Source organism: Zootoca vivipara, chromosome 7 (genome assembly GCF_965207765.1).
Source record: "Zootoca vivipara chromosome 7, rZooViv2.hap1.1, whole genome shotgun sequence".
Lineage (NCBI taxonomy): Eukaryota > Metazoa > Chordata > Lepidosauria > Squamata > Lacertidae > Zootoca > Zootoca vivipara.
In genome coordinates, this window is record NC_142590.1 from 67,076,102 (window position 1) to 67,102,379 (window position 26,278).

General features: G+C 44.6%; 1 protein-coding gene across 2 annotated transcripts in view; it reads right to left on the reverse strand.

Moving 5' to 3' along the window:
* Nucleotides 1-25,940, reverse strand: part of SNTA1 (syntrophin alpha 1) — a 58,454-nt gene extending 32,514 nt beyond the window's left edge. For both annotated transcript variants that reach the window (XM_035122668.3, XM_088674514.1), the window contains exons 1-2: nt 25,503-25,940; nt 21,431-21,616 (exon numbers count right to left, since the gene is read on the reverse strand). In XM_035122668.3, the coding sequence (XP_034978559.3) occupies nt 21,431-21,616; nt 25,503-25,776 (460 nt within the window). In that variant the 5' untranslated portion in view covers nt 25,777-25,940. The remainder of the gene's footprint in view (nt 1-21,430; nt 21,617-25,502) is intronic.
* Between the last annotated feature and the right edge of the window lie 338 nt (nt 25,941-26,278).

Consider the following 26,278-nt stretch of genomic DNA (forward strand, 5'->3'; position numbering starts at 1 on the left):
TGGGGCTGGTATATCTCAAAAGGAGGCCACCCGATCCCCAACCTTGGGCCTGTCTGAATACTCAGGGGATGCTGTGCTTTTTACAACGCTGTGCATTTTGCAGTGCCCATCACAGTGGTCATATCTGACAACCTGGAAGACAAGAAAGTGGAAATTCTGAAAACCTGAATTCGTATTGTTGCTAAGCGTGTGCAAAAAGGAAAGCACACAAACCTCCTCTGTTGAAAATCTGTTGTATAATCAGACTTCCCTGCCCTCATGCAATTGGGAGTGTGAAGCACTGTCATCTGTTTCCCCTACTGCTTAATCTAATACATGTGGTACTTCAGAGAGCTAAAGTCCAGTAAATAAGTCAGCACCTCTTCAGATGGGCATCACCTCAAGCAAACATCTAAGCCAGGCATGCCAAACCTGCGGCCCTCCAGATGTTTTGGCCTACAACTCCCATGATCCCTAGCTAGCAGGATCAGTGGTTGGGGAAGATGGGAATTGTAGTCCAAAACATCTGGAGGGCCGCAGATTTGACATGCCTGATCTAAGCCCTCAGAAGAGCCAATCAGTTCCAGGAGACAGGTCAGGAGATAAGAACTCAATGGGTCAAATCACAGGGCTCCCATTCACATACGTAGCAAACTAAATATGGTGGGGATCATGTCTTTATGCCCTGGCAGTTTCTAAAACTCATCTGTTTTTCCTAACTGCTTTTTTAAAAAAATTAAAAAATTAAAAAATCTAACTGCTGCATTCCCAACGTAATGCCTGTTTAACTTGCCAGCAAGTGAACTGCTACCTCAGATCTGAGGGGTTCCGGCTACCTGGCAGCTCAGGTTTGACAAGGGTTAACTTGGTTTGCAAAGGAAGGTCATGAAAAAGGGTCTGTTTTAACCTGGCCGATCAAACTTCCTGTGGTTTATTTTAGGTTCGCTTACCCACAAGCTGGCTTTGTCTTGCTGTGATCTAAGGTCTTGGACTGTTTGTTTTACTTCCCAGTAACATTTTTAGGAAACCTCAAAGCAGACAACACTTATTCTTACCCATGGTAAAGGGACTGAGAGCAGGCCGCAGGCATACAAACCCCCTTGCTGCGCTGTGGGCACCAATTCTCCTCTCCCCTAACAATGGTTAAAAGCTACAGAGGCAAAAAGTGATAATGACAATTAAAGCCCTAGAGATGCACCCAATGTTCTTCAGTGTCAAATGTCTGCTCAAAAGCAGCGCATTGAGAGGGCAGAAATATTTCCTGGCATCCCCACAAACAAGTGAGTCTTGTGATAATGTTTATTTTTTAAAAACCCTGCTTGCTGCTGGTTTTCCTTTTCAATTGTTGCTGCTTCTCCTTAGCTGACCCCAGCCAATTAGGAACCCCATAATAAGCCAGATGAGAAGATGAAGTTTTGCGGTCAATAAGATTTGGATCTAAATTCTCACTGAGGGTAAGCTAAGCCAATTAAGAGTGAACAAAATGCTTGCTGGGTGAGTCACGTGGTCGATTCTCCCTCCCCATGAAGTTTGGATCACAAAATGAACAAGATGACTTGAAGTCACAGCACAGTCAATCAGATTTGACTACATGCAGACACGACTGATGGCAAGCGAAGTCCATTGTTTCCCGAGTTGCTAAAGTAAAAGGAGGGTGGGGCGTGCCTTTCAACATTGCCAAAAATGCTCATGAAACATAACAAGTGCTTCCAGCTCAGACTCAGTGGGTTCCCTCCTATCCTGTATTTGCTGATCTTTTTTAACCCCTGGTTTCAAACTGTTAACTGCAGGCCATTAATACTGCCAATATAATGCTTGACCTGTGTGAGTGCCTGGAGGTGGTTGGAGGATTGATGGAGACTAACGGATTGAAGTTGAATCCTGACAAGACAGAAGTACTGTTTTGGGGGGGACAGGAGGTGCGCAGGTATGGAGGACTCCCTGGTCTTGAATGGGTTAACTGTGCGCAGCCTGGGAGTCATTTTGGACTCACAGCTGTCCATGGAGGCACAGGTTAATTCTGTGTCCAGGGCGGCTGTCTATCAGCTCCATCTGGTACGCAGGCTGAGACCCTACCTGCCCGCAGACTGTCTCGCCAGAGTGGTGCATGCTCTGGTTATCTCCCGCTTGGACTACTGCAATGCACTCTATGTGGGGCTACCTTTGAAGGTGACCCGGAAACTGCAATTAATCCAGAATGCAGCAGCTAGACTAGTGACTGGGAGTGGCCGCCGGGACCACGTAACACCGGTCCTGAGAGATCTACACTGGCTCCCAGTACATTTCCGAGCACAATTCAAAGTGTTGGTACTGACCTTTAAAGCCCTAAACGGCCTCGGTCCTGTATACCTGAAGGAGTGTCTCCACCCCCACCATTCAGCCCGGACACTGAGGTCCAGCACCGAGGGCCTTCTGCCGGTTCCCTCATTGCGAGAAGTGAGGTTACAGGGAACCAGACAGAGGGCCTTCTCGGTAGTGGCACCCGCCCTGTGGAACGCCCTCCCAGCAGATGTCAAGGCAATAAGTAACTATTTTACTTTTAGAAGACAACTGAAGGTGGCCCTGTTTAGGGAAGTTTTTAACGTTTGATGCTGTACTGTTTTTAATATTCAGTTGGAAGCCGCCCAGAGTGGCTGGGGAAACCCAGCCAGATGGGCGGGGTATAAATAATAAACTGTTGTTGTTGTTGTTGTTGTTGTTGTTGTTGTTGTTGTTATGACCATGGTTAAGGGAAAGGAATTGACATCAAAAAGGAGAAGGGCTAGAGGAGAAATCTAGCAGCCTACTTCTAAACATCACCGACAAATATTACATCTTCACCAGCCCCAAATAAAACTTACTGAAAAGGCAGAAGAAAAAGCTGAGGTGTCTGGATCTGCGATTCTAAACTCTCAGGGATACTCAATACAACTACGGAAGGAAACCATCGTGCAACCACTGGACTCACTTAAATCTTCTTTAATGGCTTGTTCAGCAGTTAAAATGTAGTCAATAAAACAAACTGATGCATGGATTCCAAAATGTGCCATTAGTAAAGCCAGGCCAACCCTTTAATAATGAAACTTTCGCTTGGATGACACAGTCAACAAAGAGCTCATATATATCTTCAATAATTAATAAAGCATCAATAGGGAGGTGGCCTTGTAAAACAGATGAACGGACTCTCTGTAGCTTACTGAACGTGTCCTTTGGCTCCTAAAAACAACCATAAAAACTACATTTAATGGTTAGTAGAGAAAGGGAGAGAATTGATGAAACAGAGGCAAGAGCACACTCAGGAAAACTCCCCAAAAGGAAAATGAGATTTGAAGACTCAGAGGCACTCTTTGGGTTTTTGATGGAGCCCTGAGCAAACTTTTCCCACTTAAAAACACTGGAATTTTTCAAGTTTCTAGACCTCATCTCATTTGCTAGTCTTATGAACCAGAAACAATTTTCTACGTACTATGCACAACTTTCCCCCTCTCCTCCAAAAGACACCACTCCCCCCCCCCAAAAAAAAATCTTGGAAAAGTTTTGTTTCCCAAGACAACCCAGTCCAGAGTTATGGTTTGAAATGAAAAACTGTGACTTTCATATCATAAAGCCCGAGGTTGGTTTTCATCACAATGTCAAGGATTTCACAGTTCTGAGCTGCAAATTCAAATCTGTGTTCTAATATTGTGTAAGATGCAGTTTGCAAGCATACCAGGAGGTTTGTACAGTATGGCACTTTTTCAGAGCCATGTTCAGCTAGGAAAAGTGAAACAGCCAGGAGAGAGGGTTGAAGCAGGGCACTGCACTTTGCCAATTACTTTCTGCTCTATTTTTAGGGTGAGTTCCCTTGCTGCAAGAGCTGAGTATCCCATTTCCAAATTGCTGTATACCTTGCCAAGGGAACTACAAACATATGTGCATTCCATGCTAGTGAGTTTCCAAAGGTAGCTGAAACCGTATGTCGGATGACTAAGAGGCAGGCATTAATCTGATCCAGCATGGTACATATAGCATTATTCGGTACACCCTTTTGGGGCAATCCCAAAGAAAGGCAGGTGCACTAAGGGCCAAACTAGATTCTGTGCTAATTGCATGAATGTGATTAATGTGCACTTGTCTTGTTAGGCAAATAGCAGCTTTGGCAAAGTCTAAGCAGCCTGGGAAGATGCCATCTGCATTTCAAGAAGAACCACCATTGGTGCCAATGGGAGTTTCCCTTGAAATGCAGGAGCAGCTTCCAAGGAGCAGTTCTGGTCTGCCAGAGACAGGGAGAGAAAGCATTAAATCAGGGGTAGGCAACCTAAGGCCCTTGGGCTGGATGTGGCCCAATCGCCTTCTCGATCTGGCTTACCTTCCAAGTCCCGGACTGCAGAATCCGGGACCGGCAGCCGTGTGACACCGGAAATTGCGACTTCCGGTGTCGCTTTGCCCTTCTATGGGCACCAAAAATGGCCGCCGCCGGCTTCAAAAGTCGCTTCTACGCATGACCGGAATTGCGTCGACACAACTTCCGGTGTCGGCCCGCCCATCTATGGGCATAAAAAATGGCCGCCGCCGACACCGGAAGTCGCATCTACGCACTTGTGTTGAAATCAAGGGGGCTGTGAATTGAACTGTAGCTGGACTTTAAATGCACCTCATTTTCTTCAGATTAGATGGTGCTCGCCAATGTGAATTGAATTAATTATAGGTCTTTGCAACTGAGCTCCCAAATGACTTGTCACTCCCTACTGCTTTCCATGAAACCTGCCTGCCCCCCTCCCCAAACATAAGTAAATGAAAGACAGGGTAACAGTCATGCTAATTATGCAACACTGAATAATAATCCTTAACACATAGCTGAGAGTGCTTCCTAGGATGCTTCTAATATATAATGCGCAACACCTGGTTCCTCACTTAGAAGGGACGATCATCTCTGAGCTAAAGTTGTTCTCAAAATGAAAAGCAGTTTGCTTAGAAAAAGCAGTTTGATCCAAGAGTCTGGATGCTTGCATTCAATACAGAAAGCTCCATGTTGGTTGCAATAGCAGCAACACCAGGTTGCAATAGGTTACAGTGGTGCCTCGCTAGACGAATTTAATTCGTTCCACGGGTTAATTCGTTTAAGGAAAAATTCATCTAGCGAATCCCATAGGAATGCATTTTTTGTCCATAGGAATGCATTAATTGAATTTCAATGCATTCCTATGGGAAACCGTGATTCGTTAGACGAATTTTTCGCAAAACGAATTCATATTGCGAGGCAACCTCCGCTAGAAAAATCTATTCGTTAAGCGAAAAATCCATCTTACAGGGCATTCGTCTAGCGAGGCACCACTGTATATGGCTTTACATTCAGGGTAAGAAAACTGCAACTTTCAGCATCACCCAGCTTTCCTGATACTATGGGCCCATTCTTGCTTTCTGGACCGTTCCTCAGAGTGTGTGTGAGGGGCAGGGAGGAAGGAATGGAACAGCACAGAGAGAGAGTTATATAATCCTGCAATACTGAAAACTACACCCAAATATTGTGTCTGGCCCCACCCACCACCAGCTTTATCAATGGACTTATCCCCTGGGCCAATGGCTCTTAGTAGGAAAAGAGGTTCTCGACTCCTGCTTCAAAGCTTTTCCTGCTCATTCCATTCCTTACCTGGTTTTTTCATCCTACAACAGCATACCTGAGGTTCTAGTCACCACAGAAGAGATGTGGATGTAGAAATAAAAGAATCTCGAAAGAGAAAGGTGGGAGAAATTGCTGGTGCTTCATCAGTAATTATATAAAAAGTATTTGAGTATTTATGGAAGAGTGTTTTGTTTTGTTTTGTTTTGTTTTAAAAAGAAGTCCTCAAACAGCTAAATTCACTACTCTGAGGAAAAAATCACTTTACGCTAAAGGATTCTTAACTTAGCTGCAGCTGAAGTTCATGAGGCATCAAGGACTACTTTGATATAAATAGTGTATAGATTACAGCAGTGAGTGTTTTATTAGCAAGTTGCACATGGAATCAGTTACGCTGGGTTCCCTGTGGCAAGGCTGTAGCTTTTTAAAGTTCCCCCAAATAGCTGTCATATAGATAAGTTGCATTTATGCATCCAAGAAAGCCAAACGAGTAGGCCTGAAACGCTTTGCTTTTTAATTTTTGAAACTACTGGTTTCATTATATGATATCCTGCAAACCACGACAGCTTCCCTCAATGACAGAGTTCTACAATTTCCTTATTTCTTGGCAGACTTATCCATGCCAGTGGTATTGAACCAAAATCCTCCTCCATGTGGAATAATCAAGAAGATGTACCAGAAAGAAAGAAAGAAAGAAAGAAAGAAAGAAAGAAAGAAAGAAAGAAAGAAAGAAAGAAAGAAAGAAAGAAAGAAAGAAAGCTCTGTGTGGCCCTGAAGAGCACCAGGTTAGACTACAACTCCCATCATCCCTGACCATTGGCCATGCTGACTGGGGCAAAGGAGGGCTGTGGTTCAAAACAACTGGATGGCATCAAGTTGGTGAAGACTTGACTAAGCTCTTTGATCACCCATTGCCCCATTCCAAACTTACACATATTCAGAAGTCAGAGCTCATGTGTTTTCTAGGTTACAGTTAATCCTTCAGGTACCCAGCTCCCAAGTAATGTCAGGCTTTTAAAAAAAAGAGTAAACACCAACACTTTTAATTGCACTTGCAAATTAACTGGCAGGCACCAAACCTGTTTATTCAACCAGTGAGATATGCACTTGGCCCTGTTAGCAGCCTAGTGGTTGTATTTTGAATTTCTGAACTGTCTTCAAGGACAGGTCCCATGTATCATGAACTGCAGGAGTCAAATCTGGAGATAACCAGAGCATGGATAACTGTGGTCAGGCTCTCTCTGTGTACAGCAGGGGATGCAGCTGGCACACAGACCCAGTTGCTGAAAGGTGCTCTGTGATACGGAGGCCACCCCAGCAACAAAGCTGGGTCTCTGAGCATCCTAAACTCAGTTCCACAATAATGGGCAATTGGGGGGGGCAATAAAGCCAGCAACAAAGAAGTTCAAAATAGCATCAAATGAGACACTATTCAGAGACAGAATATATTTTGTAGCAGCAAATGGCAACTAAATACCCATCAAGTAGAAGTGGAAGCATTTACAATGAATAGATACATTCTTTATATATAAAATATATAAAGTACAGTGGTACAAGCCACTGTTAAGTCCCATTGATTTCGGTGCATGAGATTTAAATGCATTTGTAGCAATCCCACTGCAATGTGGGCATTAAAAGTGCTCCAACTTCGTGGGGGTTTTTTTTTGTAAGTCTTTTAAGTTTTTAGAGCACCGAGAGACTGTTAGTTTTGCCAGCAGGCATGGATTAATTTCAAAGGAACCAAAAATATTAAAGCGAAATAAATCCCAGGACAAATGCCACAATTCTTTTCAACAATCCTAGCCAGAAAAGTCATCAGCAAGCAAAAGGGTTGGTGTTTCTTTCCCCCGCTCCCTTCTTCAAGCAAGATCAACTGATCTGTCCTCTTGAAAGTAGAAAAAGCACTTTTGGACAGGAAGGAGGGTGAGTCAATACACATCTCAAGCTCAGCCCCAGAGGGACTAAACATTTTAGAATGACAAAACGAGGGTGAAACTATACGCTGCATTTAATGCATAGCAGCGAACTATGCATCTTATTTTTCTTTAATTAATTAGAGATAACAAATAGTTAACAGGATCACAGCATGCAGGGAGGAGAGGTTTATTCCCTTCCCTCCCCAGCTAGGATTTAGACAAAAATCTCATCTCCCCATGGCTGCAAAACCAATTAAAACTTCTTTCTTTCCTCTGGGCTGTAATCAATGCTCCTTCTACACACAGCAGGTCCACTGACATTAATAGGCATCAGTGGGTCTACTCTGTGTAGGACTAGCATTGGATACAGCCTCCTAACTCCTGGGGGGGGGGAGTTGCAGCTAAGGAGGGTAGGGATAAACCTGCATGCTGGATCCTGATAACAATTCCTGGCTGGCTGTAATTCCTGACTAGCTGCACAGGTGCAATGTGTAGCTTAACCCTAAATCTACTCTGTGGTTTGAACCAGAGTAGCAGCTACCACTCCAATGCACAACTCTGCACCCAAGTAAATGTAAGCAGTTGACACAAGAAGGGCTACAACTCTAAGCTCTTTGTGTCCCAGCTTTATTGAAACCCAGGAAGTCTCAACCTCGTTTGACAATGTACCTCGAATAATGTGGGGTCACTGAGACCAAGGCTCCAGGGAGCTTAGGTCAAGCACTTCTGAATACCCTTGGCAAAATTCAGAAATGTTCTTTATGAATATATATATAGAGAGAGAAACCTAGACAGGCATCTTAAAAAAGCAGAGACATCACCTTGCCGACAAAGATCCGTATAGTTAAAGCTATGGTTTTCCCAGTGGTGATGTATGGAAGTGAGAGCTGGACCATAAAGAAGGCTGATCGCTGAAGAATTGATGCTTTTGAATTATGGTGTTGGAGGAGACTCTTGAGAGTCCCATGGACTGCAAGAAGATCAAACCTATCCATTCTGAAGGAAATCAGCCCCGAGTGCTCACTGGAAGGACAGATCCTGAAGCTGAGGCTCCAATACTTTGGCCACCTCATGAGAAGAGAAGAATCCTTGGAAAAGACCCTGATGTTGGGAAAGATGGAGGGCACAAGGAGAAGGGGATGACAGAGGACGAGATGGTTGGACAGTGTTCTCGAAGCTGCCAGCATGAGTTTGACCAAACTGCAAGAGGCAGTGGAAGACAGGAGCGCCTGGCGTGCTCTGGTCCATGGGGTCACGAAGAGTCGGACACGACTAAACGACTAAACAACAACAGAATGCATGCGTGTGTGTGTGTGTTTATTCAAAGAATGCAAATTCAGACATACAGGGAACATGAAACTTCATTTCCCCCCCCCCGACCTACCTCTCTTAAAGATGGAAACTACGCAATTTGAACAGAATATTAGGAAGCGACTAACATTCAGAAGCTTGGCAAAGTTCTTCTCTCTTGCAGACATACAGTTATAAACACAGCTGTTATTAGCTGGTTCATCAGTTGTTCAAAACGGAGGAGAAAAAGTAGCTGAAACATGCTCTTTTACAGAAAAAGGACTTTCTCCAGTGTAGCAATATGACCCCTGCAAGGCATTCATTTTATTTTATGTTGCTAAAACGTTTTTCACTGTGCCTTTCCATCCATTGCGGGTAGCAATTAATCATAAAAATATACATCATCAGTAAAAAGAAGCAAAACATCAGATCAGCGAAACCTCAACAGACAGAAGCAACAAAACCAGAAACAGAATCCAACGAAGGGACCATTTAATGCCCAGACCTAATGCACACTGAAGCAACTGCATCTCAATCTGCCTTTGCCAATCAGGTGCCCTCCAGATGTTTTGGACTACACTTCCCATCAGCCTCAGCATGTGCAGCTGGCAAAGACTGGCCTACACCCTGCCTAGGAAGACAAGTAGGGGAGGAAACTGAGAAACTATTCCATAGTAAAGCATCTAAAACACAGCACTAGCACCAAGGTTCCTTGCCTCTCATGCTCACCCACCATTGCTTAACTAGAGGTGGAATATGATGTGGGGTCTCTGGGGAAAATCTGAGAGTTCAAGCATGTTTTCAGGAAAAGGAGGCAATTATTCAGATGCCCAGGTCCCAAACACAACCTGGCTACCATGAAATCTTTGACTCAAAGTCTGGTTTTTTTAAAAAAAATCAAAAACAAGTGAAGGAGGCAAGAGCTTGTAGAGGAGGAAGTAAAAATTTCCAACACTGGACAGGTGAAGAAGGGAATTATTATTATTTATTTCTTAAAGGAAAGTGAAGCAAAATAGATGACTGGAACTATGAACTGAAGTTGCTTGATTCCAGAAGCCTGATCTGCTCATTCAAACATGGCTGCAGGACAGATAATATGATTTCACTACAACAGAACACACACCATAGCCAGAATACTCTAGAAAACATTTTTGCAAGGCTCATGTGAATCAATGGCTTTCCACCTGACCAGCTCAGGAAAGGCAATACCCTTGTTCCTAACCTGGCGATAATAAGATAATGTGCCACAGCACATTATTGAAAGAATTAGCAAATGGATAGGATTAAACCATGTACATGGATATTTCAGGAACACACATTAGGAGTTGTTTTGATAATAGTGGATAAGGTTTGTGACAGGCAAGGAGGTCACTCTTAGTTGGAGGTCAGGCTCCATGGTGTGTGGGCTGACATAATTAACATTGTAGAGAGAGAGAGAAAGAGAGAGAGAGCTGACTCAGCCTTATTTTTCAGCTTAGTGCATTTCATTTTGGATACGCCGAGGTCTCAGATGCATCTGGAAAACTTTTGAACTAATTGAAAAAACATGCAGTGGTCACAGGAACCGGCAAAGCATGCTTGGGATTGCTGAAAGAATCTCTCTCCTCCCAAGCAGTATGGAAATGGAAAGAAAGGGGGGGAAAGGAGGGTATTATATGATTAAGAGGCCAGTTTTTAAAATAACGCTTGAGTAAACTCACATGGTCTAATTCAGCTTTCTTCGAGCAAGTGCCTTCCAGATGTTTTGGACTACAATTCCCATCTGATGGGGGTTGTAGTCCAAAAACATCTGGAGAGAACCTGCTTGAGGAAGGCTGGTATAATAACTAGATCCCAATGGAGCTTCAGGCTGGAGAATAAGAATAGTTTTTTGAGAGAGCGTTGCAAGGAAATTTTGAAGAGTGGTTGCTACTTCTGGTGTGCATGTGTTTGTCATTGGTAAACAGTCTCTGGATAATAATAATAATAATAATAATAATAATAATAATAATAACATCACAAGCCCCTCCAGACTAGAGGAAACAGTGAGACAAAGGATTTTGGGTGAACTTAACACACAAGCTGTGGGGGCAGACAGGAGGCGATAAGCTCTGCTCCCAGCTGTGGTTCTCACTACCCTCCTGGAGTTGGAAGACCGCTTGTGTGAAGCAAAGAACCATTTCTACTCACAGGTAGGTAGCTATGTTGGTCTGCTGTAGTCGAAACAAATATAATATAATACAACAATAATACAACCACCAGACTTAATATGGACACTGGTACCAGAGCCTGCAATAAACCCAGATGCCAACTTTGCTGCCACATACACCCGGACAACACCATCACTGGCCCCAACAATGTCAAACATACCATCTCAGGACTATTTAATTGCTCATCTTCTAACATTGTGTATGCCATCAAATGCCAACAGTGCCCTTCAGCTCTCTATATTGGACAAACAGGCCAAACCCTTCGCCAAAAGATAAATGGACATAAATCTGACATCAGGAATCACAAGACAGAGAAACCAGTAGGAGAACACTTCAATCTCCCAGGACATTCTATACAAGATCTCAAAGTAGCTTTCTTATTACAAAAGAATTTCAGAAATAGACTGGAAAGAGAAGTTGCTGAATTGCAACTTATTACCAAACTTAAAACCACGGAGAGACCTGGTCTGAATAGTGACATTGGATTCTTATTTCATTATACATGATAAAGCTATTTTTAGTCATCTCACCCCTTGCTTTTTCCTGTAAGATCAATTGCAGTTGTTAACAGTCATCAACAGGTTTACCATACCTATCAGCCAATCACCCATTCCCACCGCCCTTCTGAGTAATACCCCTCCCCTCCCCACCCTCTCACTATATATAAGGGTCTGGTGACTTCTGTTTCAGTGTATCTGAAGAAGTGTGCATGCACATGAAAGCTCATACCAATAACAAACTTAGTTGGTCTCTAAGGTGCTACTGGAAGGATTTTTTTTTTATTTCCTTTCTACTCATTTAGGCTTCCAGTGCATTTTAGAACCCTGATTCTCCAGGACTCTAATATGCATGGGAAGCCTTCAAGAGCACAAGAGGCTCCACTGTTCACACAGTCACTGTCCAACTCATGAAGGGCAATGGGAACAATGACATGGAGAAGCAGAGCTGGTACACTCATCCCCAAACCCCACCATCACCATCTGCCCACACCTGAAGTCACTTCCATGCCAATGCCAAGTCATGTAGCTGTTTGGGTTGAGTTTCCTTCTCAAGGGCAACACACAGAACCCTCGTTTCTTCTCTCACACAACCTACAACTCTGCAAAGGCTTCAGACAGCTTCCATCTGAGAGGTTTTGACTGGGAATATCAGCAAATGGCAGGCCTCTGTACAGTATCAGTGTTGTCACTTTTAAGCTTTGGCATGAACACAGATCAAACCTGAGAAGACTGCCAGTTTTCAGTTGTCCAGAGCAGCTGTCCAAGAGGCAAACCCCGGGGCCTCTCTGTGCATGCAATATTCTTTTGTTTAAGGTTGGGGGGGGGAACCCTCATGTGGGTGAGGCTGGCTGGAGGCGAACAAGCATGAGAGGCTATGAAGAGCAGGTGGCAGACACCCCACTGTGCTAACTCTAGCGATATTATACAAGCAGCTTTGCTGCAATAGAAAATTGAAAAAAACTGCTTGGCCTAAAGTTAGACTCGGCAGCCGTGTTCAGATTCGCAAAAGATGAGGTATGATCGCTTACTTTCTCGCCGATCTTATGCAGGGCGACTCACATCACTGCTTCTGTCAAATCCAAATTAGCTCCCGCGAAAGGGGAAGATCATGCTTCTATAATTCTTTGCCCAGCAACACCGCATTCAAGCTACATGGCCCAATTACAAGATGCACTGTCAGAACTATCAACTTGTGGCTGTGTGCTAAGATCCCTTGGATGCACAATTACAGTCATTGGGGAATCTGGCTGGGGAATCTGTGTCCCTTCAGACATTATTTGATTCCAACATCCATCAAGAACAGCCAGCCAACATTCAGGGGTGACGGGGGTGGTAGGGCCGCAGGCTCCTCATAACTGCTTTTAGCAATTGTTGTAATCACAGGCACAAGGAGGCTTCATGTGGTAATTGTTGCATGGTTCAAACCAATCGCTAGATAAATCCATTTGTATGTGGATTTGCTCCAAATGGCATATTTCTTTGCCATAACAATGGGTTCAGCATTACAAGAGGTGTCCACAGGTTCAGACCAGCCAACTGCTATTGGGGGGGGGGGAATGATCCTCAATCTTAAGACTGATTTCCTCCATCCCACACCGCCTTCTTATTTAAGCATATTGAATGGTTTTGATAATTAAACTGATTACATATAAATTACCAAGATATCAATGGGGTGGCTCTGGAGATAATACAAGCCACAACAACAGCAAACAGGAACTCACAAAGAACATCAACTGAACTGCTTAGGATACTTCCCAGGATGGAAATTAAGCATTTAATGCCACTCTATAGAGTAAACTGATCAAGACAAAAAGAAAATGGAGGCTCAGTCGTTGTGTCCCAAAGTATGTCTGCAAGCTAAACTGGTAGATCTGTTCATCTCAAGCTTTAGCTGCTCTTTGGGTGATGGCAAACTTTAATCAATGAGAAGATGAGTTAACAGCATACTTGTGCATGACCTGAAGCTACTTTGGTACTGGTGTGTTGCTTTATTATTATGAAATTGCAACTTAACAACAAATCATTGTTCCTTTTTTTCTATTGATTTATTACATTTATATATCCTATCCTCAAGTTGCTCAGAGTAGTTTGTGTTGTTCTTCCCCTCCCAATTCATCTTCACAACAAGCCAGTGATGTGAGTTGGGCTAAGATGTGTTGACTGGATTCCTTTGGGAGGAAGACTGGGATATAAATGATCTATCTATTATAAAAGGGTTAAACACCCTGTTAGAGATAAAGTCCATTTCTTTTTATTTCTGACATAATTTAAGAACAGATCAGGGAAATCTGGGTATTAACATACCTTAACTTTATTAACTTTTACTTTTTTAAAAACATCCTCTAGTGATGTGTCTGGCTACTCAAGTCAGACCTCCTACCAAACCTGTGATTGCACTAGCCATTGTTCAGGATGCAAACGACAGTCCCAGTTTCCAAGAGCACAAGAGGGACCTCATGGGTTAGCACTGCTTATCTGGTTTAATTTCCCCTCCTCTCAGCACTCTGCTTCATAAGTCCAAAAAAACCTATATCCATGGTGCTGCAGCCTCCAGAGAAAGAATGATCACTGTAGTTCATCAGTTCAAACATTATTCCAAGCCACAGGCAGAACAAATAATAGTTTCCAATTCAGATTTGCTGGCTGAGCTCAAACTGTGGTTTATCAATTCAAACAAAACACTGGAGTATAGTTCAACCTCCTCAGCCATGGCTGGATGGCATGCCTGAACTGAGCTAATGTGTCACCGAGGGTTGTCAAGGGTTCAGCCTAGATCTTCCTCTTTTATATTTAGGAGTGTTGGCAAACATTACTGAATACTCGTGAAGCACCTGGAAACAGCTGGTAGCTGAAGAGTACCGGACTTTAGAACCATTTTGAATCCATTTCCTGCTTCGTGTATGTGTGTGTGTGTGCCCCCAATGGCACCTGTCTGTAGCATCCAACCTTGTGGTGAAGCAAGTGTTATCACACACAAGTGAATGGAAATGATGAATAAAGCACACATCATTGTGCAGCTGTGTGCTGTGGTCAGATGCTGCAGGAATAAATATCCCAATGGTGACAAATTCGTGGAAGCTAATACTACTGATGGCTGCTAGTCACAATACATAGTACTGCCAGGATCAGAGGCAGTATGACTCAGAGCTGTTGCTGGGGGTTGTGTTAACAAGAAAGTGCCCATTTCCTATTGGTGGGCTTCCCAGAAGCACCTGCTCAGTCCCTCTAGGACAGGGGTCAGCAACCTTTTCCAGCCATGGGCCAGTCCACCATCCCTCAGACCTTTTTTGGGGGAAACATGAATGAATTCCTATGCCCCACAAATAACCCAGAGATGCATTTTAAAGAAAAGCACACATTCTACTCATGTAAAAACATGCTGATTCCCAAACCGTCTGCGGGCCGGATTGAGAAGGCGATTGAGCCGCATTCGGCCCCCGGGCCTTTGGTCACCTACCCCTGCTCCAGGGACAGAATCCCAGATCAGATGGTCCTTCCATCTCTTCTTAATGGTCTTCCGATAAACTACTCCAGGCTGTTGTTAACCAGCCCAAAGGCAGCTCAGTCTTTAGCTAGGTGGGAAGCTTGATGCCATTTACCGCCATCCTGGATTGTCTAATCTGCAACCCCCACAGCTGTTTATTTCTTTTTCCCTTCCAAGCACTCTAACTTTCTTTCCATCGCCTTCTTTTTGTTACCAATCTCTTCTCTGGTGGGATCTTTCAAGGACTATACACAGGTCAGTCATGCAAAAACTGCACAGCTGGAAGTATTTGAGATGGAGAACACTGTTGCTGAGCTTAAGTCTTCAAAACAAAATAAAAAAAATCCTTCCAGTAGCACCTTGGAGACCAACTAAGTTTGTCATAGGTATGAGCTTTCGTGTGCAAGCACACTTCTTCAAAGTATCTGAAGAAGTGTGCATGCACACAAAAGCTCATACCAATGACAAACTTAGTTGGTCTCTAAGGTGCTACTGGAAGGATTTTTTTTATTTTGTTTTGACTACGTCAGACCAGCACAGCTACCTACCTGTAACTTAAGTCTTCAGCCAGAGAGGCGTGCCAAGTAAAAACACACACACAGCTTTATGCAACACTCCAGAATGTCACAGCCTGTGATAGCAGGATGGGCTCTTCACATTTTTAAGTTGATACAACTGTTTCATAACTGAGTGTTTCCAAAAGACAACTAAAGGCAAAATGGAAGAGTTTCATCCCTAACCCCACAGCCTATTGAATGTGCTATCACTTTACAGCATTCATTTTGCTGTGCTGGGCATGAACTATTATAACCTATCAATTATAATTTGTGGCATAGCTTCTAGACACCACCAACTAACGGAATAGGTGAACTGCAAAGACCGCAATTGCATTCAGCTTAGGCTCTCCTTCCTTATGCCATAACTAGGGATGCAACACTTAGGGATGAGGGCATGTGTCCAATTATCTCTCCTATGGGATAACTGTGCAATGTACACACACACACACACACACACACACACACAGGCTCTGACTAATGGGCATACTGATAGTGCTGGCAAGAAATTTGCTGCAGTGGTTGGTTGGGTTGGCAAGGAGATTGTGGTGTTAAGAGTGCAAATACCCTTTCAGCTGAGCCAGGATTCTTCCTGCCCCCATACCTAAAATCATATGTGTAGGGCAGATGAGTATGGCTTGGCCAAAATGTCCTGGCGGACCAAATGGGGAGGTCTGGCATGCCAAAGGTTCCTCATTCCCAGTGCTGACAATACTGAGCTGGTTTGGCTGTGGTCTTACTCAGTATAAAGCAGCTTCCTAGGTTCATGACGTTTTTAGACCTTTAGAACAAGCCCTCTTACAAACCCTCCAGGATGCTGGATAGCTCAGTCAGCAGAGCAGGAGACAGTCTCAGGTTTGTGGGTTCGAGCCCCACATTGGGCAAAAGATTTCTGTCTTGCAAAGTGTTTAGACTGGATGACCCTTGTGGTCCCTTCCAACTCTACAATTCTATTTAAGTGGCCAAATCTCTTCTGCTTTACTTTCGGATCAGAAACTTGGGGCTTTTTTATTTTAGTTCGTTTTTCTTTTTGCCTAAGAAATAAAAGAGAAACAAAGAAAGTGTTGTGCCCAGCTAGCAGCTTGACGAAGCAATGCTTGCAGGGTCCGAAAGAAAGGGGTTTTGTGTTTCCCTTTATGTTATAAAACTCAACAAGATCGGCAGGGCAGAGCAGCACATTCCACAAAGCTATGTGTGGTTCTGTGGGCTTTGAGGAAAGAAGAAGCAAAAACAAGGGAGGAGGGGAAACGAGCTAATCAGCTGAAATGGCTGAGCACAGCTAAAATCAGCTTGGACTCAGCAGAGACTGGAAAGTGGGGAGGGGAGGGGAAGGGAATAACTCGCAAACTGGAGAATGGGAGAAATAGACAGGAGAGTCTAGCAAAGACTCTCCTAGTAGTTCAAGATAATTTTTTGAAGCAGGGCTAAGTGACCACTACCAGTATGGTACTGTTAAATGAAACCTATCACACCTTCCCAGCTGCCTCCCAGACTTACCATAAGTTTCCTTTCAGCAAAAGAGCCCTGGAGACATAAAACATTTTTATTATTTTTTTACTATTTGCTATTATATAACATTTTTAGAAGTTTATTTGTTCAACCACAGGCCATAGCAAACCTGACATAAATCTAAATTAAATGGGGGGGGGGAGAGAGATAGCGTTTGGGAAAGCCACAACCACGCAACGCAATACACGATAAAGAATGTGTTGTGATTTCCTCAAAGCCCATGTAAAAACAGACCCTTTCGGAGCAACCTCTTGCTTGTTAAGTGGAAACAGAAAAAATCAATTTCCTGCAAATTGCCCCTTCTAGTCCTCCCGCTCTCGGTTTCAAGGCAACAAAATAAACAAAATGCAGCAAGTTCTCAGTTCTCCGCCCACCTCCTGGTACATTATGAGATCTTCACACTAACACCCCAGGGAGCACAAAAAAGTGTGTAACTCAGAAATAGCCAGTGTGGTGCCTTCCAGCTGTTGGACTCTGACTTCCATAACTTATGGCCACTGGCCATGCTAGTTGCCCTGCCAGATCAGACCCAAATTCCATCAAGTCCTGCATGCTGTTCTCTCAAGTCCCTGGGCATTCATTAATTGCCTATTCATAATAATCAAAGTGGACATTGCCATGGAAGAAGGGGATCTATGCCTGGTGGTTTGCGATAGGTGAAGGACCTGTTTTAGATACTTGTCAAGATATTCACAGGCAGAGACAGATCGTTGAATGCCTCCAAGTACTGTTAGGTATACATGACATCTCAAATTAAAAGGTTCTATTGATGGAAATGGGATTAGCAGTGTGTGTCTTATTTTTGTCCTGTTCACCCTTCCTTCAAGAAGTTCAGGATGTGGCACACTGTGTTCCCTGTTCTCACACACTGTTTTATCCCTCCCGGTGAGCTTGAAGTGTAAGGGAAAGGCCTTGGGCAAAAGAGACACTCAAGGAGCTACAAGGCCAAACAAGGACTGGAACCCCAGGGGTGATTCCAGCAAAACTCTACCCAGAATAGACCCAGTGAAATTAGTGGACCTTAATTAGTCACGCCCATTAATTTCAGTGGGTGTCCTCTGAGTAGGACTAACATTGGAAACAGCCCAATGGGCTGGATTCAAGGACTTCCACTAGCACAATGGGGCTTTCTCCCCCTCTCACACCCCTGCATGCACCCCAAATTGGCTCTGGCAGGGATCAGAGGAACCCCCCCCCCCAGAACAGCGGGCAGGGAGAGGAGAGGGGTAGCATTCAATCTGGCAAGCTGAAATTCTTCCCAGTGTCTCTCTTCTACATTACACTTTTTTGGGGGGGCACCATAGAATCACATCCCAGCTTAGCAGGAAATCCATTGAATGACCACTCCCCCCCCCACTTTTTTAATATTTAGAGGTATAAGCAAACAAGCACCACACAGCATTGCAAAGAAAACCAATAATTGCTAAGCAATTCTGGTCACCATAGCAACAATAAACTAGTCACCTAAATGTAAGGAATACTAATAAAAGGAATAGAGGGTTCTGAATTGAGAAGTTTTAAATTATACTGTTCGGCATTAGATCAAAACCAAAAAAAATGTCTAAATATTGAGAGCTGTTATGGCAAGCAACATGATCCTTTAAGTTAGAAAAAGACTTTCCCCTCTCTCTACGAACCTTAGGGTGGAAATGAACTAATTGCAACTCAAGAGTTGACCTACTGAAATGAGTAAACCTAAGTTTGCCATGTCCATTGACTTCAGTGGGTCTCCTCTTGAGTAGGACGAGTACCAAAGACCACCCTAAGGCTATACACGATGGAAAGTTGGCTTTTCAAAAACATGATTTGAAGCTGGCCACAATTTCTAAACCTCAGGTCCACAACTGTAAGGGCAGCAACGATGAGTGAGCTAACTATTCTATATCATCCTTCCCCAATCTAGTGTCCATTAATTTTTTGGTCTACAATGCACATCAGACCCATCCAGTAAGGATAAGAACATAAGAAGAGCTCCACAGGATCAGGCCAATGGACTACCGGGATCTAGTCCAGCATCATCTTCTTCTCACAGATGCCTATGGGAAGCCTGCAAGCCAATAACTGGTATTCAGAAGCATATTGCCTCTGGCACTGGAGGCAGAACATCACCATGAGAGTTAGTAGCCACAGGTAGCCTTATCCTCCATGGAAAAACCAGTGTGGTGCAGTGGTTCATGTGTCAGATTGGGACCTGGGAGACCAGGGTTCAAACCCCCACTGGGCCATGAAGCTCACAGGGTGATTTTGGGCCTGTCACTGCCTCTTAGACTAACCTGCCTTGCAGGGTTGATGTGGGTATTAAATGAGGAGGGAAGAAACCATGTACTGTATTCCGCCTTGACCTCCTTGGAGGAAAGGTGCCATATAAATGCAACAAACAAATAAACAACGTCCTTAAAGATGGTTGTTCTTAAGAACGCTCGTGTTTCCCTTGTTTGATTGCGTTCAGGCTTTTCATAGACTTTTCCCAGGTATCTGACAACTAAACAAAGGTTTGGATATTATGCTAAGCCAAACTATGGTTTAGTGCAAGCATGCAAGTGTGGGGGTTAAATAGGGAGAAGGTTGTGGCCACCTCTTGATTGTTGTTCTGCTGCTGCATCAAACTGAACTAAGCCATGGTTTGGCTTATCGTATCGTATTGTCTCACCGTGGGCTTGTGGTTTAGCTCTCTCTATACTCACCACAAGTAACAAGTCAAAGCATGAACCTTAGTTACAGCTTGTGGCCAGCATGGAGAGAGCTAAACCACAAGCCCAGTTTCAGACAACATGCCATGCCAAACTATAGCTTAGCTCAGCTTGGCGTGGCAATGAAACAACCAAGGAATGTTTGTGCTAAGTCATGGTTTGGCTCAGTGTGACAGGCGAACCAGGCCAAAATTTATTTCAAGTGATAAATAAAAGGAAGGGCATGTACAACACACAAGGAGGGGAGAGGGAAAATGCAGCAGACCCATATATTTGAGCCAGTGAGTTCATTTTTCAGATATTTGCAACTGTTTGTGGCAATTCACATCTCTGCTGAACATGATCTATAACCTGTTTGGGTTTCCTCAGGTAACAAGAGGACTCTGCAGAAATGAAGCCAATACCAGACTTATCCTCCTGGTCGATAGGAAAGACAGACTAATACATCTGAAAAAAACACAGGCTCAGAAGGGTCTCTCCATCACCTCTTTACTGTTACAGATTCTCCAATCAATAAAACTCCAGATGTCCAGAACAGAGACACTACAATATATTCTTTCATTACCAGACAATCAAACCCCACCAAGTTACTAAAAAGAAGATTAATCTTCTGATTACTTCAGAGCTCAGGACAGCAGCCAAGACCCTGATTTTCAGTATGTTTCTACATAAAGGGAATCTCGGTTCTACTTGGGATCTTGTCCTGCCTTCAAAAAGATAGAAGCACCTTACTGTTGCCATTCACCCCTCTTAGGACAACCAGCTATGCTAATCTACAATGATTTGTACTGTTACAGAGCTAGAGAGCGGCATCAGGATTCAAACCCTCCCTAAAATGAGACGAGAAATGCCGTACGTATCTGCTGTCGTCAGGTGACCCCCAGAGCTAAATCTGGATTTCGGCAGTTAACAAAGGCTGCACCTCAAGTTGGCTTAAGAGACATAGCCTAGAGTTGCACTTTTCCTCACAAAGATGTTGAGTCGGCAGATTTTTGTTGTAGGGAATGAAGGGCGGGGAGAGAATCACAGAGCAAGCACCTGCAATTAATCTGTTAAGGGAGATAAAAGCATGAATGTCTAGTGTGAGCAGATAGGCTGGCACATTCGTGTGTTTTTATCTGGGATCAGTATGCCAATCTGCAGGCAGATTAGGTCTGCTCCTAAGGCTCCTGGCAAGCTGCCAGGGAAGACTATTGTCCCGGGTGCCTCCGTGTTCCAACGCAGCTGGTATCACTGCAAAGCATATTGGCATAGCCAGGAAAGGAGCCACAGTAGAGGGCAGGAGTGGGAAACTTCTGCAGGAGTCTCCATCCAGCCCTTGGGATTCTGCCCCTCTCACCAGCCGTGTTCAAGTGCCTCTACCTGGCTGGAATACAGTGGTAACTTGGTTCTCAAATGCCTTGTTTCCCAAACACCAAAAACCCAGAAGGCTGAAAGAGATTCCCCATTCATGGTACAGAACAGAAATGTGCTGGCGTGGTGGCAAGTAGTATAGAGCCCTTGTTTCGCCCCAGCGTTCTATTAATTTAAACTAACTTAAGCTAACTTAGTCACCACCACGCATCCTCCACTTCTGGGTTGGCCCTTGCTTCAGTGAACCTGGGGAGCATCATTGGGAAGATTGTCCACCTGTGCACTGCACAGGAACAGAGTGAACCAAGGATCCTGTTGGTAAAAGTTCAGAAGTGAAAAGGGCAGGGACCCTCAACATCTCAGCCCATCTGCAATACAGCCTGCTTACCTTCCAAGACCACCTCCTTGCCAGTCTTCTTCAGGGCTTGCACTGCCTCATCATGTGTCGCATCAGAGAGGTCACCACCGTTGACGGAAAGGATGGCATCTCCTACAAACAGGGCCTCCGTCTGATCTGCAGCCAGCCCCTTAAAAATCTTGGAAATCAGAATGGGCATTTTGTTTTCCCGGCCACCTTGAAGTAAAAGCAAAAAAAAGAGGAAAACAGTCAGGTGTTGCATTTCAAAGAATATGAAGATGAGGAGTGGAGACCCTAGGCATTCCCCGTCGTCCCTAACCATTGGCCATTCTAGCTGGGGCTGATGGGAGCCCAGCAACATCCGGAATGCCACAGGTTCCCAGTCCTGCTGTAGAAAGGAGCGACACATGGCTTAACAACATATTCAGTGTGCAAAGCTTCCATACCCCCAACACTAGTAAAAGGAAAGAAGAGAGACGTTACCTGTGCGGTTTTTTGCTTCGTTTTAAGAGATGCCATATTGCACAGTATTTTATAAGATTATCACTCTATACCAGGCATCCCCAAACTTCGGCCCTCCAGATGTTTTGGACTACAATTCCCATCTTCCCCGACCACTGGTCCTGTTAGCTAGGGACCATGGGAGTTGTAGCCAAAACATCTGGAGGGCCGCAGTTTGGGGATGCCTGCTCTAGACTGTGCCCTATGGACCAATTCTACAATTATATTACTAGTTTGTTTATAGATCAAAGGATCAGCAACAGCTTCATACAGGTGCCCTGTAGTTTGCGGCAATCAAATGTACCAAGCTGGGGGCAACATATAAATGAATTATGTATTTATTCCAAAGATTTATATGCAAAAATATTCACTTTCCTAAGACATTAAGCCAGTGAATCAACCCACTGACTTCCGTGGAAAAAATGCTGATTTTTATTTGCAAGTTTTTTTAAAAAAAAACATTTTAAAAGTTTCAAATTATTTTAAGAGTGTCTTGTGGACATGAAGCTCTAGAATAATGCACTTGAATATAGCTCAGGGTCACTACCCTGTACCAGCTAAACAGAATGGTAGCTCTTTAAGAGCAGGGTGGAAAACCTGTGGCTCTTCAGCTGTTGCTGGACTCCAACTTCCAGCATCTTTTACTATGCTGCATCCAATAATATCTGAAGGAACACAAGCTTTGAGTCAATGGTCAAACTCCAATAGCCAAGGGTATTACATGTTTCAAATGTACCCTCATTTTGAAAAGCAAAAAAAAACTCCCCTCAGACAGAACGATAGCATGATAATTTTACATGCATAATGTAATTTAACAATGGGGTCTACAGGTTAATCTAAAAGATATAAATGCGTGTCTAAATTTTACACGAATACTCTATTTTAGCTCTTAATTGAAAGGATCGACATAATAAGTGAGGACACCTGTGCATTAAGCAACCACATTGCTAAGAAATCCACATTAGTAGATCTCATGCAGCCATGAAGTTCAGCCTGCATGATCTCCAAGTCATTTAATGCTGCTAAATGGATTTCAGAGCAGCAGCTGCATTCATTGGTTGCAACAAAAACAAAATGCACTGTTGCACCTTAAAGACAGATATACTGCAGCATATAAATTTTTGAGATTGGAGCCTACTTCATCAGATGCATGAGCCTGAATAATGTCGGCTCCTCCCTCTTACACTGCTACTTAAAGGCCAAATAAAAATGTTACTAATGTAGTCATAAATCTCCTTCTTATACAATTGCCATTGCAGGAAAAAAAACAGATACCCACTTTCTCCACAAGGTGCGCTGTCTCCCCCAATTCTGAAGGTCAAACAAAGGGTCCTGAATCTTCAGGTTTATGCCCCCATGGATCTCCCATTACTCACAGAATCTTCTATCATGCTAATTTCCTTTGTTAAATCTTTGGCACTTGAATTTGATACTTGAATTTTTGACATTTATAATTCCAGTGACTGGAATGCATGTTTGATTTGTAAAAGTGTCCCTTTCCTGCTTTCTAGACCAACAAGAAATGAACTCCCTAGACTAAAAAGTATGTGAGAACATGCATGGCCTACTTTTCTGATGCAAAAATATGCTTCCATTTAGCCCAACTTCAGGCATGCATTCTACCAGTAAATACACAACCAAGAAACAAAGAATTTACATGGCAAATGTCTTGGTTTCCTGATCTCTCTGCAGTTTCAATTTTCACGCCATCATTTATCATACAAGAGGTTTTCCAGGATCTAGCCTTACCTGCTTGACAGTGCAATCCTGTACACATCTACTTAAGAGTTAAGCCCCAGTGTAATACAATGGGACATAGTCCAAAGTAAGGGTGTTCACATTTGAGCCCAAATCCTTATTAGAGGCTAGGGGTGACAAAGCAACTGTATGTGATGGAGGGCAAAGCTTTGCATCAACTCACATGACACATGTAGTCATAATGGGAGGACTTCAGTTATGCCAAAAATGCAGCCAGAACTTAGTTCAGACCTCCCAGAATTTCCACTTGCATGGCATTTCTAGGGTTGCAGAGAACACTACGCAGTTCTCACGGTGGGATAGGGGACCCTGGGGCCCTTCAGATGTTATTAAATTCCTAACTACGGTAACAGCCTAGTAAGGGTAAGAGAATGTTGCATATACAAAGCTGGGCTCATGTAGTAGGTATTGGACAGTTTGCTTGATATTACCAGACAACTGACATCTTCCATTTGATGGGACTGTTCATAATGTGCCTGTAAGGCACGCACATGGGTGTTGAAAGTTTCTGAAGCCAAAGTGCACAGAGATGCTCTACACCTGAGCACTGAGCAGTCCAATTACTAGAAAGTTGGGATTTTATACAGCCACAAAGTTAATCTACACAAGTTTTCAGGTCATTCAGGCTGCAATCCTATACACACTTACCTGGGAGTAAGTCCCAGTGAGCATAACAGAACTTACTTCTTGGTAAACATGCATAAGACTGCACTGCCAGGGTCACTACACACTCAACTTTTTTTTTTACCCTACATGTAAATCATCTCTGCATGGGAACAGATCATCCTACGAAGTGCCTCTTCAGATACCACATAAAATTCAGTACTAAGTGGCTGAGATTCAAAGCTCATTTGTCAGCCAAGTCAATTTTTTGCTGCTTATATGGTCAAAGGCGTTTGCAGTGCGGATGTCTTGTAAATCTAATCAATAGTTGTCTCCAATTGTGTTTTACACAGAGTAGCCTCTTTGAAATTAACACAAATATGTGAGTCATGTTCATCAATTTCAACATATCTGCTCTGAGCAGGGGGTAGCACTGAATACAATTCTGTTTGCATTCCGCAACAATCTAAATTGAGAAGAACCATTTGTGTTGATATTACAATTAACAATTAGGATCAGATCGCAATGTTGGTCTAGCAGACTACAAATTCAAGGGTCTTTTTTTTCTTAAAAAAAGTCATTTATTAATTAACCAGCGTTCCCAGTGAAGCATGCGAACTCTGAGCGACACAGAATGCCTTTGCCACTTGGTTGTGGAATAAAATTCTTAGAAAACGTTCAGTTAGCACGTTCGTGAGATGCCTAGATTGGACCTACAGGAAGAATGCAAGACTCCTCGGGGTCCCTACCACCACGTTCCCAACTTTAACACCGTTCCAATTCCTTTGGGGCAGCTAAGCAGCTCCCGAAGCGGCTGCGATTAATATCTCGCGCTTCATCAGAACTGAAATGGAGACTTCCCCAGAAGCTTATGCGCCCCAGTCCATCCCCAGTCCCTCGGAGCTTTTTTCTTTTAAACTGACTTCGAGGGACATGTTTGCAAGAGTCCAGAAGTGGCGAACACACGGCTCAAGTTTGCCCAGTGTCATCTCCGCCACCACAGGGGCAAGGCAGAGCCGAGGCGATTGCCGAGTGCCCAAAAATAGCCACTCCCGCAGCCGGCGGAGGCAAACTCGGCTCTGGAGAGATATGCAGGTTCGTTCCAAGTCTGTCCGGGCGCCCAGGGCGCACAGCAGGTTGAGAGCGAGAAAAGAGTGGGGCGGGGAAAGCGAAACTGCTCCAACTGGCGAGCCACTGGGTCGAATGGCTCTTGCCCCCCGTCCCGTCCCTCGCCCCTGACCTTTGATACTGATGCCGAGCCCTCCGACGTCCTGCTTGACGATCCGCACAGTGCGCTTGATGTTGGCGAGGGAGTCCGGGACAGGGGCGCCCGGCTCGCCGCCATTCAGCTGCACGGGGCTGGGCGGCGGCTGCAGCGGCTCGTCGGCGCCCTTGCCGCTGGGACTGACGCTCAAGAAGTCGTCGGAAAGGGTGATGAGCACCCGCAGCCACTGCTCGCCCGGCGCCCGCAGTTCCAGCAAGCCGCTCTTGGGAGCTCTCCGGCAGGCCGCCATCTTCAGCGCATTCCTCGGGTAGCCGCCGCCGCTACTGCGCCGCCGCCTCCGCCGCCTGCCTGCCTGCCTGCCTGGAGTGGAGCCGGGACGCGCAGCGATAAGCCACCGGCCGGGCGGACAAGCAGCCGAGCGAGCAGCAGCAGCCACCGCCCGCCGCTGCCCCGCCCCCGGAGCCGCCCCCGGACCCTCCTCTCCAAGCCCGGGGGGAGGGACCCGCCGGCACATGGCCGATCGGCGCTTGTCTGGCGACGCCCCGTCTGCAGAAACACCCCAGACTCATTTCGCGCAGGCCCGGAAGCCGCCCCGGTGAAAGGAGACGGCGTGGAGAGGGGGCGGCTCGGGAAACTGCCTCCGATCCAGACCTGACCGTCCGCTGCTCGCTTTCTCAGGCTCCCCGGATATAACGGGCATCAGCTCCAGTTCAGCCGCCGCTGCTGCCCAGGAAACCGCCAGGACAGTGATGCCGTCGCATTAGGGTTTTCGGATCAGTGCAGAGCCCTAA